The 18,182-nt window shown below is 51.6% G+C and overlaps 1 protein-coding gene across 1 annotated transcript; it reads right to left on the minus strand.

Moving 5' to 3' along the window:
• Positions 1–815: 815 nt before the first annotated feature.
• LOC134434480 (olfactory receptor 5V1-like) lies at positions 816–16,330 on the minus strand (the record flags this gene model as incomplete). Its single annotated transcript, XM_063183133.1, has 2 exons — positions 816–977; positions 15,710–16,330. Coding segments are annotated over 2 exons (783 nt in total), but the record flags the coding sequence as incomplete, so codon positions are not given.
• Between the last annotated feature and the right edge of the window lie 1,852 nt (positions 16,331–18,182).

Consider the following 18,182-nt stretch of genomic DNA (forward strand, 5'->3'; position numbering starts at 1 on the left):
AGTGCTTCAGAGCTGGTGCCCGCTATTTTCAATCCTTTTTATTTAATTTAATTTTTTTTTTTTTTTTTATCGAAAAGGAAAAGAGCAGCAGCTGAGCAGAGCAGTGCCAGAGAAGGAAAGGGCCCTGGGGGCCCTGGCCCGTGATGTACCAGGAACCCCAAAAGTGGTCCACAAAGGGGGGCCAGGACAGGTAGGAGAAACCAAAACTCCCAGAAACATCAGGAGGCCAACTGATGGCCCTAGCCCAGAAACTTCCTGAGCCCAACAGGCCAGGCCAAACCCACAAGGCAGGCTCTGCATTACCACAGGCCTGCACTCTGCTGCCAGTACAATGGCAGCACGGGTGGTGACACGCCTCCTTTCCCCAAAACCACTGAGGCATGCCAGCAGTGAGGGAACAGAAGCCTTCCCCAAAAATCCCATCTGGGGTCTGGAGATGTTTGTTTCCCACAGCAAACCAGCTATGGTCTCCTCCATCTGTGCCCTCTTCCCCTGCAATGCAAATGCATCAGGTGTATCTTCCATCCGCCCCATGGCATCATCCCCACTGGGCTGGGGACCAAAGGCAGAACTCTCAGGATGCACCTGCCCCCCGCCACTAGGGCGCAAGAGAGGCGGCAGAGATGGAAGCCTCTATCGGACAATCCCCAAAAAAACACCCCCCAACCCGCTGAGAATGCTGATCTTGAAAGCAGGCAGACGCACTGCCCCTGCCCCCAGCTGTCGCGCACCCCCCACTCCACGGAAGGGGAGACCAGCCACCAGGGCCACTGGAGGGGCAGTCCCAGGACAACCCGAAACACTCGGAGGGGGGGTCACGCTGGGTGTAGGAGCAGCCACAGACTGCTCCGAGGGTCCCGCGTGTTCGGCGCCGTCTCCAGTACCATCTGGAACAGGGACCGTCTCGGCTTGAGGCGGCGGGGCGGCTGGTGGAAGCGGTGGGGGGGCCGAAGGGGCTGGACAGAACAACTCCTCCGCTGAGCCGGAAGCTGGAGACGCATTGTCATCGCCTAGCAACTCAGCAGGCACAGGAACTGCGGTTTCTGCATTCTCAGACGCAGGCGGGGAAGCCGGTGAAGCCGCGGGCAGGACCGCTTGGAGAGGCAGAGACGGGATCGCCTGGAGTGGTGGCTGTGCCTGCGAGGCGGGTCTTGGAGGCGAATGTGGCGCTGGCAGGGGCGGGGAGGCCTCAGGGACCGGTACCACCCCCATCTCTGAACGGGGCAGGGTCCGAGAGGCTGGCTATGGCGGCGCCGCCTCCTCCCATCCCCCCAGCGAAGGAGAAGGGGGGGCAAAGGGAAAGTTTCATCTGCACACGCTCCAGAGAAAGAGTAAAAAAAACTTCTTTGTGCGGCGAAGTTTCAACCCCCCCTGCTGCGAAGCAGGGGGGGCTGGGAAGCCCCAACTCATCCCCCACCGGGTCTTCTCCCACTGGGGACAGGGGAAATGGGGCCTGCCCATAGCAGTTAGAAATCCATGGAAAAACAGCTGCTCTCCATTTCAAAACTGTGAAGAGCTTTCTAAATGCTGGGTAGACAGGAGGGAAAACACACCCCTGACTCCAAACGAATCGGAAAATGGAGTCCATGCATTCCCACATGAAAACATCCAAGCCGTATAAGATATCAGTAAAGAACCCAAAAAGCTTTGCCCATCAAAAGAACTCATAGAGATCTGTTGCTGACAAAAAAATTCCATCTTCTCCATACCATTTTTGGCAGAGGGCAATAAGGATCTCCTCTGAAGGAGAGAAACGAACCACGTTCTCCAAGGGGTGTGTCCCCCATATAAACAGCCACAATTTTCTCACGGCTGAACCCTCAGGGATAGAAAAGCCAACAGTACCTTTTGAAAGAGTCCAGCTTGCTCTGGCCAGCTCCACGGTTATGCTGCTCTTGTCTACCATCTTTTCTGAAGGTTTTCCAGAAGAAGGTTCACTTGTGGTCAGCCTTGGCTGTGAACTCTGTCCAAATCAGGATCTTCAGTTCTTCAGCTCCTGGCTTGAATCCACTTCTGTGGTCACTTCAAAGCAACCATCACATGCTACACATACAGGATTTTACCCAGTGCAGCAATTTGCTCCTCTGGTCTTATTAAATTAATTTTTGCTCTGACACGAGGGGTCACCAAATATTACAGTGACCTGATGAGGTCTCCAGGGTGAGAGAAGGACGAGAATCTTGTTTCATGATCAGAAGGCTGGATGTATTGATACATGATATATAATACATTATAACTATACTAAAAGGAATAAGGAGAGAAGTTGCAGAAGCTGCTAACATAAGAATAGAATAGAAAAGAAAAAATCACAAAGTTCTGTGTCCAGCAGAAAGCAAGGACAAACTCTCCTGTAAGTGGTCAGCAAATCCAAACACTCACAGACGCCCAATCACCACTGCACCTGTTACATTCCACACCAGCCGATAACAATAGTTTACATTCTTCTTCTGGGGCCTCAGCTTCCCAGAAGTTGAACAAATCCCAAAGAAAGGATTTCTATGAAAAAATGTCTGTGACAATCTTTGAGAATTGACACTCTGTTAAACCACTAAGGAAACTGTACACACCTCTGTGAAGACACATGTTAAAGATGAGAAAGCCTGGGAGGGTCTCTTTCCCTTCTGATTGGCAAAGAGGTAAGAAGGCTTACCCGGCCCCCGTCTCAGCCAGGCTGGGCCGGGAGGGTCCTGCCGTGGAGCCAGGCCCCTTCCCAGGGACCTCGCCAGGCCCCATTGGCTGCCGGGCAGGGCAGGGGAGGCCGAGGGGCCAAGGCCTGGCCGGGCCATGGCTGCAGTTGTGAACATCTGGGCACTGCTGAGCCCTGCCCCACCGCCAGCCCGAGCTGAGCCAGGATCCACCGGGCCCCAGGAGCAGCCCCGGGCCGGGCCGGCTTGGCCAAGATTCTGCCACCGTTAAGGTTCACCCTCAAGCCCTGGGCAAGGAGAGGAGAAGCCATCAGTTCCCAGCTGTTCTGCTGCTGTGTTCTGGCCTGGCTGCTGAGATCCTGGCCTTCCCCACAGCGCGGCCCATCCTGACACAGCCTCAGCACAGCCACTGCAGAAGCCTCCATCATAAAACAGCTCCGGCCGCAAGCACTGAGCCCGGCCGGGGTCACAGAACCATCTGCAGGCCCCCGGTGAGATATGAACTCTTTCAGTGCTTCCATCCTCCCTGGAGTGAGAGAAAAGGACAAAGTGCAGGCACATAGAGGAGCAACATGAAGACACCGAGATCAGCAAAGAGGAAGTTGAGTCCCTGATGTGAGGGATGAGGAGATGCCTTGATCTTGGGGCTGAAATCCTCTTGTAAAGCTGCGGAGAAGGGTGTAATTGATACATCAGACTCCCTTTTCCCCTATAACTCATTGAAAATCATGGGCAGATGACTTGTTCAGCAAAGGCCTCCATGCTAAAGTAAGCAAATATTGAAGTAGTTGAAGTAGCTGTGATCACATGAGAAATTACAACATTGAAAAAGGGAAGAGTGATGAGAACCTGTGCCTTCATGGTGAGAAGAAGATCTCTGTTCTCAGAGATAAAGATGATTTCAGAATAGATGAGGAGAACCTTTGCTCTTAAATGGCTCATCTTTAAACTAAGACCCCATAAGTTGACATGGCCCATAAACACAACTGTAAAAGAGCTGTGAAAAACTGGGAGGGACGTCACAATCACAGATTTCCCAGGCAGCTGCTATTCATGGAAATTGAGAGCCACAAGAGAAGTGTTTCTTCTGGAGAAGTCTCCATAGCATTAAAGAGAGACTCCTCTCCCTAAGTGAACTGAAGAAAGAGTATTGTAGAGGTGGTAAACTGGCAGAAAATTCTAGGTTTTTTCTCTTTACATTGTCAGTAAGAAATAAAAAGTTGTAGGGAGAGGAGAAGTGTTCTGAATTCTTATTAGTCTTAGTTACTATTGACAAACTTTTCTTTATACCCTTTTAAAGCTTTGAGCCTACTTTGCCTTTCTCTTAATCCTATCTCACAGCAGGAAATGAGTAAATCTATTCCAGTGAGTGCACTCGTAATTACCCAACCACACCACACTAATTGATGCTTTGGCCAAGAAATCTCAAACTGGTGAACCAAAACCACTCAAGAAACCTTACTGATGAACTGCATGAGAGCAGAAGGAATTCAAGGCAGAGCCATGGTTTGTCAGGACTTGCGTGATCCTAATGAGCCCCGTGGGGCATTTGGAACTGAGCCCTTGAACCTCAGGGCCTGAGAGGAGAATACACAAACCTTTCCAGGAGGAAAAGGCAGAGGAAACACCCAAAGTGTCTCCAGGCATTCATGGCTCCCACTGAGGTCCCTCTCCAACACAGGCTACTCATGGACTCCTTGGAGGAGAGAATTGGTGGCCAGGATGGCACAGAAACCTTTCAGACACTCAGTGTGGAAAGGAAAATCCAAAGCACCTTAAAAACCTTGAGTATCTCAAGGCATTAATGAGTCCCATTGAGCCTCAGTACAAAGCTCTCCAGGGACACATTAACGCAGATAATTGGGGCCATGATTGCACAAACCTCTCCCAGAGTCTGTATCCAAAGGGAAACACCAAGTACCTTAAAAGAACTGAAGTACCTTGAAGCATTAATGAGCCCCACTGAGGGTTGTTACTGAGAAAGCCTCTGCAGGGACTAATTACAGCAGATAATTGGAGGCCATGATTGCACAAACCTCCCAGAGACTCCAAGGCAAAAACCAAACCCGAAGTCCTTTGAAAAACCTGCAGTACCTGCAGGGAGCATTCAGGAGCCCCCAGGGCCATTGCTGAGCAAGGCTCCCCAGGGAATCCTTCCAGCAGATCCTTGAGGCCACTGGGATGTGGGCTAGGGGGGGATGCTGAGGGCAGGACAAGGGGCTGTCAGTGCCCAGCCTGGCTGGGGCTGTGCCAGGAGGCCCCAGTGCCTCAGCACAAGGTGTCTCCTCACAGCCCTTGGTGGCACAGACCCTGCTGTGCCTCAGGGCACCAAGACTTGGCTTCTCTTTGTCCCCACCTGTCATCACTGCCTGCAGTTCTCTGCTCTGCCTGGGGCCTGGGGACACTTTCTCTCTCATGTCCCTGACAGGGATCTCTTCAAAATACAAGAAACTTCAGTGTTTCAATAGAACTGAGTTCTTGAGGGTTTTGTGACATCACTGAGTGGGTGGTGACATCACAGAGCTGGCTGTGACATCACAGAGTAGGGTGTGAGGCTATAGAGCAGAGTCTGCCATCATGGATTGTAGCTCTGTGGCATCAGAGAGTGGGTTGTGACATCACGTGTTGGCTGTGTAACATCATAGAGCAGGCTGTGACATCACAGAACAGATTGTGACATCACAGGGTGACTTTGTGACATCACTCTTGTGTGACATCACAGCACTGCTGTATGACATCACAAGGTGACATAAAGTTGGTTTTGTGATATCACAGGGGGCTGTGTGACATCACAGCAATGGCTCTGTGACATCACATGGGCTGTGTGATATCACAGGGGCTATGTGACATCACAGAGATGGCTGTGTGCCATCACATGGGCTGTGTGACCTCACAGGGGGCAGTGTGACCTCAAAGGGGGCAGTGTGACATCACAGGAGGCTGTGTGACATCACAGGGGCTGTGTGACATCACAGGGGGCTGTGTGAGGTCACTGGGGAGGTCACTCTGCCCCAGCCCCCCTCACAGTTCCCCCCAGAGCAGTCCAACGCTGCTCGTGCACAGCGAGGTCCCCTGTCCCCCCGGGTCCCCCCGCCCCCAGCCCCGCAGCCTCCCCCAGAGGATGTTCCACGAGATCGACCCCAGAGCCTGACACAGAGACGCAGGGCCGGGGCCCTGGGGGTGGCACAGGGGTCAGGGACCCCCCGGCAGCAGCGTCCCCGTGTCCCCCAGGGCCAGAGCCTGGGCCAGGGCTCCTTCACACTGCTACCAACGAGGCCTTGAGAGTGCTGAAAAATCCCCAGCAAGGGAGCAGCAAAAACCAGATTGAATATTAAGGGACAGCAGTACAAAGTTCCTTGCCAAGACTCACTCTGCTCCTGACTGGACACTTCAGACACTCCAAGGAAACAAAGCAACAACAAAACCAAATCCAGGCAACCAAACCAGAAATGAACCGAGAACTGTCCCTGTGTGTGTGTGTGAGAAAACGACAGTGAGGGCAAGGATAAAAGGAATACAGCCCAAAAGGTTAACAGAGCTCAAACTAAATAGGACTTAACTGATACCTTAACCTTAACTGATACCTTCAACTTCACAACTTAGAAAAGAACAGAGCTTAACAGTATTTAACCTAACTTATAACCTATGACTTAGCAATTTAACAGAGGAATAACACTTAACTATATTCAACTTAACTTATATTCAACATAAAAACTTAGCAAAAGAAGAACTCTTAGCAGCATTTAACTTAGCTTAAACCTTGTGACTTAACCTCACTTACAGGCCTGACTGACTCAGCTATCCAAGGCTCTCAAACCCCTCAGAGAGCAGCATTTCTGCCACATTTCCCCAGCACAGGCACTCCTGTGTGCACACAGACACAAAGAGTCAGTGCAAGGCACCTGTGAGAAATTCCCCTGAGTCCAGGGAATGCTCACTGTGGATCCTTTGGCATCTCCCCAGTGGGTGAAGGGTTGAGTCTGGAGGAGTGGGGGGCTCGGCCCAGGCTCCGTCGTTGTTCGGGATCCCCAAGTGCAGCAAACGGGAGAGTTCCCGACTGGGAGAGGCCCCACTCAGAGGGAGTCGCTGGCCCAGGAGAGCTCCAAGGGCTCCTTTTGGAGCGCTGTTTGCAGGGCCCCAAGAGAGGGGCTTCAGTCCCAGCAATAGTTCATCCCGGCCGCACTTGGCACCAACAGCTTTCTTTGGCAGTGTGAGAAGAGGGATGTTGTGCCACTGAGGGAACAAAAACAGTTCCCAGGGCTGCTCCTACAGAAAGCAGGAGCTGGTTGGGCAGCAGCAGTGCCTGGAGCAGACAGTGTTTGTGATGAGCTGCAGAGGACCGTGGAGACCATTGTGACATTTGGGGTGTCATAGAACCAAGGGACCATTGTGACACTGTGAGACCCCCTGGAGCCAAAGGTCATTGTGACATTGCAAGGCCTCATGGAACCATGGCGAGACTGTTAAGACACTTCACAGCCTCATGGAACCAAGGGGCCTTTGTGACACTGTGGGGCACCGTGGAATCATGGAGACCAATTTAACACTGAGGGACCTCATGGAATCACAGAGTTTATTGTGACACTGTGAGGCCCCATGGAGTAAGCAAAGCATTGTGACACTGCAGGGCCTCATGGAATCAGTGAGTGCATTGTGACACTGTGGAGCCAAAGGAGATCATTGTAACACTGCAAACCTGCAGGGTCCAAAGGTCCATTGTGACATTGCAGGCCTCATGTAACAGAGGAGCTGTAAGACACTGTGGGGCCTGGGGCACAACAGTGACACTGTGACACTGCAAGGCCTCGTGGAACCAAGGTGTCATTATGACACTATAGGGCACCATAAAACTAAGGGAACATGGAACAGGTCTGGCTGGTTGGGCCTCCTGGGCACCCTTACTGGTCCAGCTGACCATGGCATGTTGAGGGTCTCTTCTCCTCTGCTGCTGAAACGCTGGGGCTCTGTGCTTTCCTTCCCAATGGAAAAGATCTGTCCTTCTCCTCCAGGCACCCGTGGCCAGAACTGGGATTTCACCACCAAATTTCCTTATATCCAGGCATTGTTCCCATAGCAATATTGCCAGGACAAGTCTGTCTGGCAGTGGTTTCACAGGGGTCACCTCTCATCTGTCCCCAAAACTCTGGTGAAGGCTTTGTGCTTTCCTTCATATGGAAACAAACTGTTCTGCTTCTCCAGGTGCCCATAGCCAAATTTGGGTTCCACCTCCAACATTGCCTATTGTGACAAACTGGAGGAGATTGTTGGCTCAATATATTTTGTGTGGGGGAAGAAGGGGGAGGTCCAGCCTTGCTCGGCCCGGGTACCCCAGCACTGCCCTGCCCTGGAACCCCAATCCCCCCAGAGCCTCTAGCCCAGCCCAGCAGTGTCTGCCAGTCCCCGGCACAGCACAGGCAATGCTCCACAGCCACCTCTGCAGCCCCAGCCCAGCTCCTGAGGGACCAAATGAGCCCAAGTTCCACCTGGGGGAAGGGCCCAGGAAGACCAAGGGGTATTTAAGGCTGACCACAAGGCAAGCACACATCTTGACTCTGCCTCCTCTTGGAATTTCCATCTGAATACTGCTGGAATGCAGGAGTTGGTAGTTTGGTAGGATCTGGTAGTGTGTGCTTCTCTGTATCTTTTTTGTCTTTCTTGCTTTCTATGTCTTTTTCTTCAGTTTCTGTGCTCCTGCAAATTTTGATTAACTTAAAATTGAACAGACTTAGAGTTTGTGAGGTTGAATGGGCCAAGTCAAGACTTTGAGAAGTGTTTTTTGTTGACTGAATGTCTGTCATAGTTTGACGTGAGAAGGATTTTAAAAAGTAACACAAAACTTTTAGTGTAACTGACAATCTGTTAAACCACTAAGATACTGAACACGCCTCTGTGAAACACATATGTTAAAGATGAAAAAGCCCTGGAACCTCCTCTTTCTTTTCCAGTCAACAAAGAAGCAGTGGGCCCTGGCCCTGGCCCCCATCTCAACCAAACCAAACCCAACCAAACCAAACCAAACCAAACTAAACCAAACCAAGCCAAGCAACCCTGCCATGGGCTGAGCCCCTTCCCCCCTCCCCAGGCTGCCCCTCGCCATCGGCCCCATTCTAACCAAACCAAACCCAAAATACTTCGAAACGGGAAAACAAGAGAGGCTACAAACCCCTAACCAGAACAAAGCCAGCCACAGCTATTAAAATCTTATCATCAAGTCGTTGTCCCCCCACTCCCAACACAACTCAAACCAAAAACCCCTACAACCTATAACTCATAAAAAATAACCCTACAACCAAAATTAAACACAAAAAACCCCAAAACCTACCATAAAACCAATCCTAACACAACCCAAAACCAACTCCCACCACAAGTTACTGGCAGGTCAGGTGTTAATCCTTTCAATACATCAATCCTCCATTGAGTAAAAGAAAAAACAAAATGCAAACATATTAAAAAACACTCATCAAAGTCAGTAAAAAAGAAATGCAATCCCAAATTTAAAAAAAAGAAGAAAAAATACCTTCTTGTTAAATCTTAAATCCTCCTACAAACTAAGAAAAACCCCTCTTTTTTATAGCATATAAAATTATAAAAAATAATATTCAAATTAATATCAAACAAAAACCTACATAGTAAAATAAACAAATGTTAAAATTACTGTAATTTCATTAAAAGTTTAAAAAGTAAAAGAAAAAAAACATAATCCAATATCCTCAAGAGAAGAACTCTATTCGGGAAGATAAAAATAATTTTAAAAGTAAATAATAAAACCTTTTACCTTCAAACAACTCATCTTTAAACAATACCTCATAAGTCAGCAAGGCCGATCAACAAGCAGTAAAATGGCTTGTAGCAATAAAAGGAACTTCACAATACCCAAGTTCCCTAGACAACTGTATTCATGACAAAATTAAGAACCACCAAAAACCTAGTTTTTCCTCCTGTAATAAAACTCCTTAAGTTTAACACAAAAAACTTCTCTCCCAAAGTAAACTAAAAAAAAAGATTATTCTGGAAATAGTTAACTATCTAGAAATTTTAAATTTAGTTACTTCACATTGTCAGAAAAAGTTGAAAGAAAAAATAGTGTACTACAGAGTTTATTTTAATTCTTGCTACTTTCTTCTTTTTAAATTTATTTTTAATAAAATTTTCTTTATACCCTTTTAAAATTTTAAGCCTACTTTCCCTTTCTTGTAATACTATCTCACAATAAAATAAATACAGAAATAATTAATCGACACTAAAACCCACAATACTCATCAATACATTAATTAAGAAATTTCAAGATTAGAAAAATTTTAAATTAACAAACCAAAACCAATACAATATTGTAATAAACATTTTGCCAAAATTTCTCTGATTTTCTAAAGTTGCCAGTAAAGGCTGTTTGGTTGTTCTGAGTGTCTGAGAACCTCTTGTTATTTTCCAGGGAGTCCAACTCAGAGGACACATGCAATTGTAATTCCTTTTAAATCTCTCTTCAAGAGAGGTGTTTGGGGAATGGGAGTCAGGGCTTGTGTGTCCTGCTTGGCACAGCCCAGGCAGGGCTTTCCCAGCCACATTCCACACTCCATTTCCCAGCTGGAGCCGCTGCTGCCTCTGAGTTGTGCTGCTCCAGCGCCAGGGACGCTCTCCTTGTCTGCCCATTCCCCCACGGTCTCTGGGCAGGGATGGCCTCAGTGGGGGCTGCTGACATCCTTAGCACCTTGGAGGCTGCTGCTGAATTTCACTGCTCCAGGGGCTTGTTCAGCCTTCAGCTCTTCAGTGCAGCAATTCAGTGGTCCGGGGCTCATTAACATTCAGAACACCTGAACAAGCCAAGCCTCTGGGAACAATTTGATTGTAATTTTCAAATCTTTTGTGGTTAATTAGACAAATTCCAGCAGTGTATTCAAGCTGAATATATTCTTTTTAAAAAAGAGAGTGAGAAAAGATTTCTTAGGTCAAATTTTGGGGTTTTTTCCCTGTCAATTTATTGATATGTGCAATATCCAGCTGACACAGAATCCAAGTACCTCCTCATGCAGTTTGAATAGATATGAAAATCAAGACCCTTCATGGCTGACAATCAATCAGACTCTGTCCCTACCCCCACCCCACCATTTCCCCCATCCAAGCCCTGGCACTCAGAGCAGCCTTGTGCAAATCTGAGCTCCATCCAGCCCAGGCTGCACCTGCAGCTTTCAGCTCCTTGGCTCCAACTCCCACCTGCTTTCCTTGGAGAAGGAGCTGCCTGAGACACAGAGGGATGTTCATTTATTTTCAGTCAGCAAAGAAAAGGGAAGGCACAGCTCCATCAAATGCAAAAGTCATTCCTCTGCTGGATAATAAATCCACTTTCTACAGCAGACAGCCTGAGAGCAATGGAAAACGCTTTCTGTGTCCAGCGCAGATCCCAAAGTCCCCCCAAACCCTCCCTGCCCCAATTCTGCCCAGATTTGCTCTTTGCACACATGAGTCACACACTGAAGTCAGGAGCTCCCTCCATTCCCAGAGGGAGGGAAAGAGAGAAAGGGGATGAAGAGCTCTCCTGTGCAGAGCCAAGGTCCAAGTGCAGCCCCTGCAGTGGGAGCCACAACTCATCGGGTTTGTGTCCTTTGGGCTCAGGGACTGGAGACACTCACAGGCACAGAAAGGTTTCTTGCCAACAAACAGAACCTGATCATTTGAACAGTTTAATAACCATCACAGATCTTCCCTCAGCTCTCTGTGATATCCCAGCAGCATCTGACATGTCCACCATCCCCCAAGGACCTCCATACAGGAAGAGTTTTAGACAGAGACAAAAGAAAACCTAATTCTAGGATAGATATAAATATAATTACGGTGTTGAGTAATGTGCTATATATTTCTATTTTAGAAATATTGAGGATAATCCGGCAGTTCAAAGCATGAAGCCAGTCAGTTGAGAGGCACTTGAACGACCAGAAAGCATATGGATGAGGAGATCTGGGAGAAATGGAAGGGAAATAGATCCAGCTGGTCGAATGAAGAGATGTCCTTTGACATGACCACAGACCCAGGAGGCCTGGAAACATCTGAAGGAAGAGGCACATGAAATATTAGACTGAATGTTGATGGCAAAGGTCAGGGGAAGATCAGTATTTCTTCTCCTCTCATCACTAAAAGGATCCAGTAGATCCAGGAAATTCCTGTTCCTGGTGGGAAAACTTTGCCATTCCTTAAAATACTCAAATGACCCAGATAATAAAAATGTGCATGTATATTATGAAACCAACTAGTCTTAAAACCTGTGCCCCTTTCCAGGCAGGTATCAGCTATGGGCCCACGAACAGGCAGTGCCACTTATGCCCTGAGGTGCCCAGCTGGGACTGGATCTCTCCGAGAGCAACTGAGGGACAGCAGAGCACCTTGCAAGCTGCAGGTCCCTGCAGGGCTCCTGTCCCATCAACATCTTCTCTACTCCAGTCTGGAACAGGGCCCAGCATGGTGCTGGGATCATCAGAGAGCTGAGGTGTGTGCTGGAATTCAATGCCCTCCCCATCCCACAGCAGCCCTGCATTTCCCTCCTGCAGTCTTGGTCTCCAGCACAGCCATGGAGGCTCTTTGGGCTCTGGACTGTTGCTGCAGCCCCCAAGGGCAGCTGAGCTCTGCCTTTGGCACAGTCAGGCCTGGCCAGCGCAGGCCACGCTCAGCAATTGCTTGTGTGAGCCTGGCCTTGCTATCAGCCCCGGCAGCGGCTGCGTGGCCCCTTTGTGGCCCTGTGCTGGCCCAGCCATGGTGGCCCAGCCCCTGTGCAGGCCCAGCCCAGGCCAGGAGCATTGCAGCTGGGAACGGCCCCTGTGCCGTGGTGCCCACAGCAGCCTTGGGGCTCTGTGTCCCATGGCCTCCCTGCTGGGCAGCCTCTGCCAGCTCCTGCAGAGCCCCTGGCACCTGTGGGGCTGCACAGACAGCCCTGCCCCGGGCTCTGCCAGCCTCTGGGCCAGCAGAGAGGCAGCCAGGGCTGGCCATGGCTGGGAACAGGCCCTGAGCCCCGCAGGAGGATGAAGCTGGGCCACAGCCAAACTCAGCCCAGGCCAAAGCTGAGCTCAGCAACCAGGGCTGCCAAGGGCTGGGCACAGAGGCTGGTGCTGACAAATGTCCTGCGCCCCCTCCCTGATCTGTCCATGCCACCAAGGGCACAGAGCAGCCTCCTCTCTGGGCCACTTGCCTGCTTGCAATGCCTTGCACAGGCACTGGCCCTGCCCCACAAGGCCTGGCCTGAGTCCTGCCCCTGCACGCTCAGCCAGGCTGAGATGGACACTGATGGTTTCTGGGCCAGGCTCTCTGAGCCCAGCCCAACTCCCTGCAAGCTCTGCCAGCTGCCCTGAGCTCTGGGCAGCACCAAGGGCCTCTCCCCAGCCCAGCCCAGCCCAGCCAGCTCTGGCCCCACAGCTGTGCTCAGGCCAGGCCGCTCTGGGCACTGCCCCATGGCCTCATCCCCTAGCAAGGGCACAGCAGCAGCTGTAGCTGCCACAGGACTCAGCCCCAGCCATGGGGGAAGGTGCTTGGCCAAGGCCAAAGGAGGCTCCCTGGCTGCCCTGCTCCCCTCAGGCTGAGGTGCTGAGAGCTCTGCAGCCCCTGCTGCCATCCCATCTGCCCAGGGCAGCACAAGAGCCGCGGCCTTGGGGCCCTCAAGAGCTGCTCCTGCTCCAGGCCCAGGGCCCAGGCCAGAGCTGGGGCAGCCACAAAGCTGTGCCCATTTCTGTTCATTGCTGCTCTGATGGGGATGGATCCTCAGCCACTTGGATTTTACTCCTCCAGAGGCTTCTTCTTTCTTCAGCACGTCATTTCAGGAATTCAGTGAGAAAAGCTCATAAACATTTGCTCAAAACACTAGAACAATACAAGCCCCACAGAAAAATCAAAGTTTTCAATATTTCTGTTGTTAATTCACAAGTGTATTAAAAGTGAAACTGCTATATTGAAAAAAAAAAAAAAAACAAAAACAAAACCAGAACTGTTTTGTCCTGTTTTCTTTTACTATTTATGGATTGATATCAGCAATGTCCAGTTGGTATTAACTCCCAGAACCTTCTAATGCATCCTGAACATATATGAAAATCAAGACCCTTCATGGCTGACAGTCATACAGATCTTTTCCACACCTCCTCCCCACCATTTCCATCATCCCATGCCTGTAACTCCTATGGATCAGGAATGGTGTGGCCAGCAGGAGCAGGGCAGGGATTCTTCCCCTGTGCTCAGCACTGCTTGGGCAGCTCCTTAAATGCTGTGTCCAGTTCTGGCCCCCAATTTAGGAAGGACATGGAGGGGCTGGAGCATTTCCAGAGAAGGGCAAAAAGGCTGATGACGGATGTGGAACACAAGAGCTTTGAGGAGTGGCTGAGGGAGCTGGGGTTCTTTATCCTGGAAAAGAGGAGGCCCAGGGGCGACAAGGCAGTGTCGGGGCACAGGTTGGACGTGATGACCTCCAAGGTCTTTTCCAAACTTGCTGACTCTGGGATTCTCTGAAACCACCCTTGGAGCAGTTCAGGATGAGCCCTGGGCCTCCTCTTGAGAAGCTCCAGCAGCCCAGGTCCCTCAGCTTCTCCTGCCAGCCCCAAAGCCCATCCTGTCAGTCCTGCAGAGCCTCTGCAGCTCCTCCTCATTGCCCAGAAAAGGGATCCCCAGAGCCAGACACAGCAGCTCTGATGTGCCCCCCTGGCCTGGGGTGCCTCTGGCAAGGGAGCAGCACCAGGCACTGCAGGAGCCTGCAGACAATTCCTGCAGCACTTGTAGGATGATCCTGCTGCCCAAGGGACGTTCCCATGGTGCCAAGTCAGGAACTGCAATGGGGAGTGGGGCCAGAGAGGAAAGGGAAAACAGGGATGGCAGTAGGAAGAAATTTGTATCAGGAAGAGTAAAGAAAGCAAAGGTGAAGCCAAGGAAATGCTCAGGGCAGTTTGGGGCTGGCGGCCAGGCAGCCCCGGCTCTGAGAAACAGCGTCTGCAGTGGGACAGGAAACTCCCAGCTGATGGGAACAAACTTTCTGGCTGAGTGTAGAGGCCAGGACAAAGCTGAGTGGTTTCCCTGGTGTCCCCCAGCCCTTGCTGGCCCCAGGGGCTGATGGCATTTGTGCTCTCTCAGGTTCATGTCCCCACAGCAACAGCATGGGGGTGCTCCCCCTGCTCTGTGCAATGCAAACAGGGGCTGCTGAGCCAGTGCTGCCGTGTCTGTGCCTGCAAGGATGGGGCACCTATGTGAGCTGGGGGAGAGGCCAGGGCTGCAGAGGGGGGATGTTGTTGGCAGCTCCATCAGGACACTCTGGGACACTGCCCTGGGCTGTGCAGCGCACTGGGGATGGATCAGCCCCTGCTCTGCTGCTCCTTCCCATATGCCCCAGGGCCCTTGCATAATCCCAGTCATGCTGTTTGCCCCCAGCCTGCCCACGGCCAGACTGGGGCTGCTCACGGGGGTTTTCTGTGCTGAGCATTGCCTGGCCATGTTCTTGAGAGAGCCTGGGCAAGGAGCCTGGAGCCCCCAGGCCCTGGGCTGAGGCGTCAGCGCTGCCCCAGCAGTGCCCATGGCCTGTCCCTGCTGCAGCCCTGGCACTGCCACCCCCAGGGCTGTGCCTGGCCCCGAGAGCACTCAGGCCCTGCAGCAACACCAGGGCCACCAGGGCAGTGGGGAAGGGCCACGGCAGCAGCACTGGCAACACCAAGTGCTGCTGCTGCTGGGCACAGCTGCTGGACCAGCACTGATCTGCCCCCAGCTCTGCACACAGACATTGCTGCTGCAGCTCCAGAGAAGGCAACAAAAGGGCATTTCTGCAGAAAACCCTGCTGGGAGATCCTTTAGTTCCTTTAAAGCCACAGAGAGTGCAGCCCCTCATTGACACAGTTTTGGTTACAGTGAAGGAATAGAGAAACAAAATGAGAAATGGTATAAAAATTGGCATTTCTTTGTAGACAATATGAAAAAATTAAAAGAAAGAAACAGAACCTCCAGAAGGAAACCAACAAGAAGTATCAAAGATTAGTTTTATTACAAGCACTTTGCATAAATTAGCCAGCAGTTTAATGTTCCCGAAACCATCCAGTCATCAGTCTCCACACTGCAGCCTTGAGCTCCTTGTTCCTCAGGCTGTAGATGAGAGGGTTCAGGACTGGAGGCACCACTGAGTACAGAACTGAGAGGGCCACATCCAGGGATGGGGAGGAGATGGAGGGGGGCTTCAGGTAGGCAAATGTGGCTGTGCTGATGAACAGGGAGACCACAGCCAGGTGAGGGAGGCAGGTGGAAAAGGCTTTGTGCTGTCCCTGCTCAGATGGGATCCTCAGCACGGCCCTGAAGATCTGCACATAGGAGAAAACCATGAACACAAAACAGCCAAAACTTAAACAGACACCAACAGCAAGAAGTCCCAGTTCCCTGAGGTTTGAGTGTGAGCAGGAGAGCTTGAGGATCTGTGGGATTTCACAGAAGAACTGGCCCAGGGCATTGCCATGGCACAGGGGCAGGGAAAATGTATTGGCCGTGTGCAGCAGTGAATAGAGAAAGCCACTGGCCCAGGCAGCTGCTGCCATGTGGGCACAAGCTCTGCTGCCCAGGAGGGTCCCATAGTGCAGGGGTTTGCAGATGGACACGTAGCGGTCGTAGCACATGATGGTCAGGAGGAAATACTCTGCTCCAATGAAGAACAGAAAGAAAAAGAGCTGTGTAGCACATCCAGTGTAGGAGATGTTCCTGGTGTCCCAGAGGGAATTGTGCATGGCTTTGGGGACAGTGGTGAAGATGGAGCCCAGGTCGCTGAGGGCCAGGTTGAGCAGGAAGAAGAACATGGGCGTGTGCAGGTGGTGGCCGCAGGCTACGGCGCTGATGATGAGGCCGTTGCCCAGGAGGGCAGCCAGGGAGATGCCCAGCAAGAGGCAGAAGTGCAGGAGCTGCAGCTGCCGCGTGTCTGCAAATGCCAGCAGGAGGAAGTGCCTGATGCAGCTGCTGTTGGACATTTGCTGTGCCTTGGCATGGGGATCTGTAAGAAAAGTAATCATGGAATACTTGGGTTTGGAGAGGACTTAAAATATCCTAGCATAGCCTGGGGGAACTTTCCCCCCTCTGCCTGCCCAGGACTCTGCTGCCTGGAGCTGTCCCTTCCAGCAGCTGCTTCCCTGTGCCCAGGGCTGGGCCCTGCCAGTGCTGCCAGAGCCCAGCCCAGCCCTGGGGGCTCAGCTCTGCCCTGCAGACCCCTCCCAGCTCTGGCATTGCCAAGGGGCAGGTCTGGCTCTGCAGGCTCTGATGGCAAAGTAATATCAACCCTGAGGAGGCTGGAAAAGGAACACTGATGCTGCCTGTGAGGGGGCCTCTGCTGATCTTTGTAACAGCCCAGTTTATTCACATCTAAGAGAATTTTTTTGTTTATTTTTCTCAGCCTTAACAGAGAGATGAATATCTGTGGGCTGTTTCTCACCCAGGCAACCCAGAGCATTAGATTCAAAAAGCAGGTTTTCCCCTTTATGCAACCCCTGCCTTGCTCTGCTCCCTGTATAATCTACTTGGAAATGTCATGCAGTTAAATGCCATGCTGGGAGCAGTCCTGAACAATGCAGCATCATCACCCCACACAAGGAGAACGCTTCCAAGCCTGACCAGCTGTCGCCTCCCACCCAGATCTTGTCCCCCAGCGCTGGGAGCAGCTGCCAGGGCTGGCTGAGAGCTGTCCCTGGCAGGCAGCAGAGTCCCTGCCCCAGCACAGCGCCCTGGGCTGCAGGACCCTGCTCTGCAGGACCTGGGCCCCCCTGGCTGCTCTGCACAAGAGACAATCAGAGAATGTACTCACAGGGTCTGCAGGCATTGGGATGTTCCAGCTCGATGTTCCAGCTTTAGGAGATCATTCCAGGAGCTGCAGCTGCATTGTCCTGCATCCAGAGGTTCCTGTGCCAAGGGCTTGCAGTGATTGTGCCCCAGGCACTTCTCAGCACCTTCCCAGCCCTGACTGATTGAAGCTCTCCGTGGCTCTTTGCTATGCCCAGGGTGGCTGCAGGCAGTGCCCTAGCCCATCTGGGCTGGCAGAAGAGCTGCTCATCAAGAGAAATGTGCTTTTGAAGCTCTTCTTCATTACCAGGAGCTGCCTTTGTGCCAGGAGCCCAGCCCAGCTCAGCAGCACAGACACAGCACAAGGACTTTAATGAGCCTCTGGAGCTTCGTGCTGAGGCCCTGACCATCAGTCCCTGAGAGGGAGCTGAATAAACCTCTCCAGAACTCCCAAGTCAGAATCCAACTCCAAAGTTTCTTGGACTTTTAATGGGTCCCACTGAAGAGCACAAATGAGAAAGTGTCCCCAGGCCCCAGGCAGAGCAGAGAACTGGAGGCAGTGATGACAGTTGGGGACAAAGAGAAGCCAAGTCTTGGTGCCCTGAGGCAAAGCAGGGTCTGTGCCACCAAGGGCTGTGAGGAGACACCTTGTGCTGAGGCACTGGGGCCTCCTGGCACAGCCTCAGCCAGGCTAGGCACTGTCAGCCCCTTGTCCTGTCCTCAGCATCCCCCCCTAGCCCACATCCCAGGGGCTTCAAGGATCTGCTGGAAGGAGTCCCTGGG

The sequence above is a fragment of the Melospiza melodia genome, unplaced genomic scaffold (genome assembly GCF_035770615.1).
Source record: "Melospiza melodia melodia isolate bMelMel2 unplaced genomic scaffold, bMelMel2.pri scaffold_37, whole genome shotgun sequence".
NCBI lineage: Eukaryota > Metazoa > Chordata > Aves > Passeriformes > Passerellidae > Melospiza > Melospiza melodia.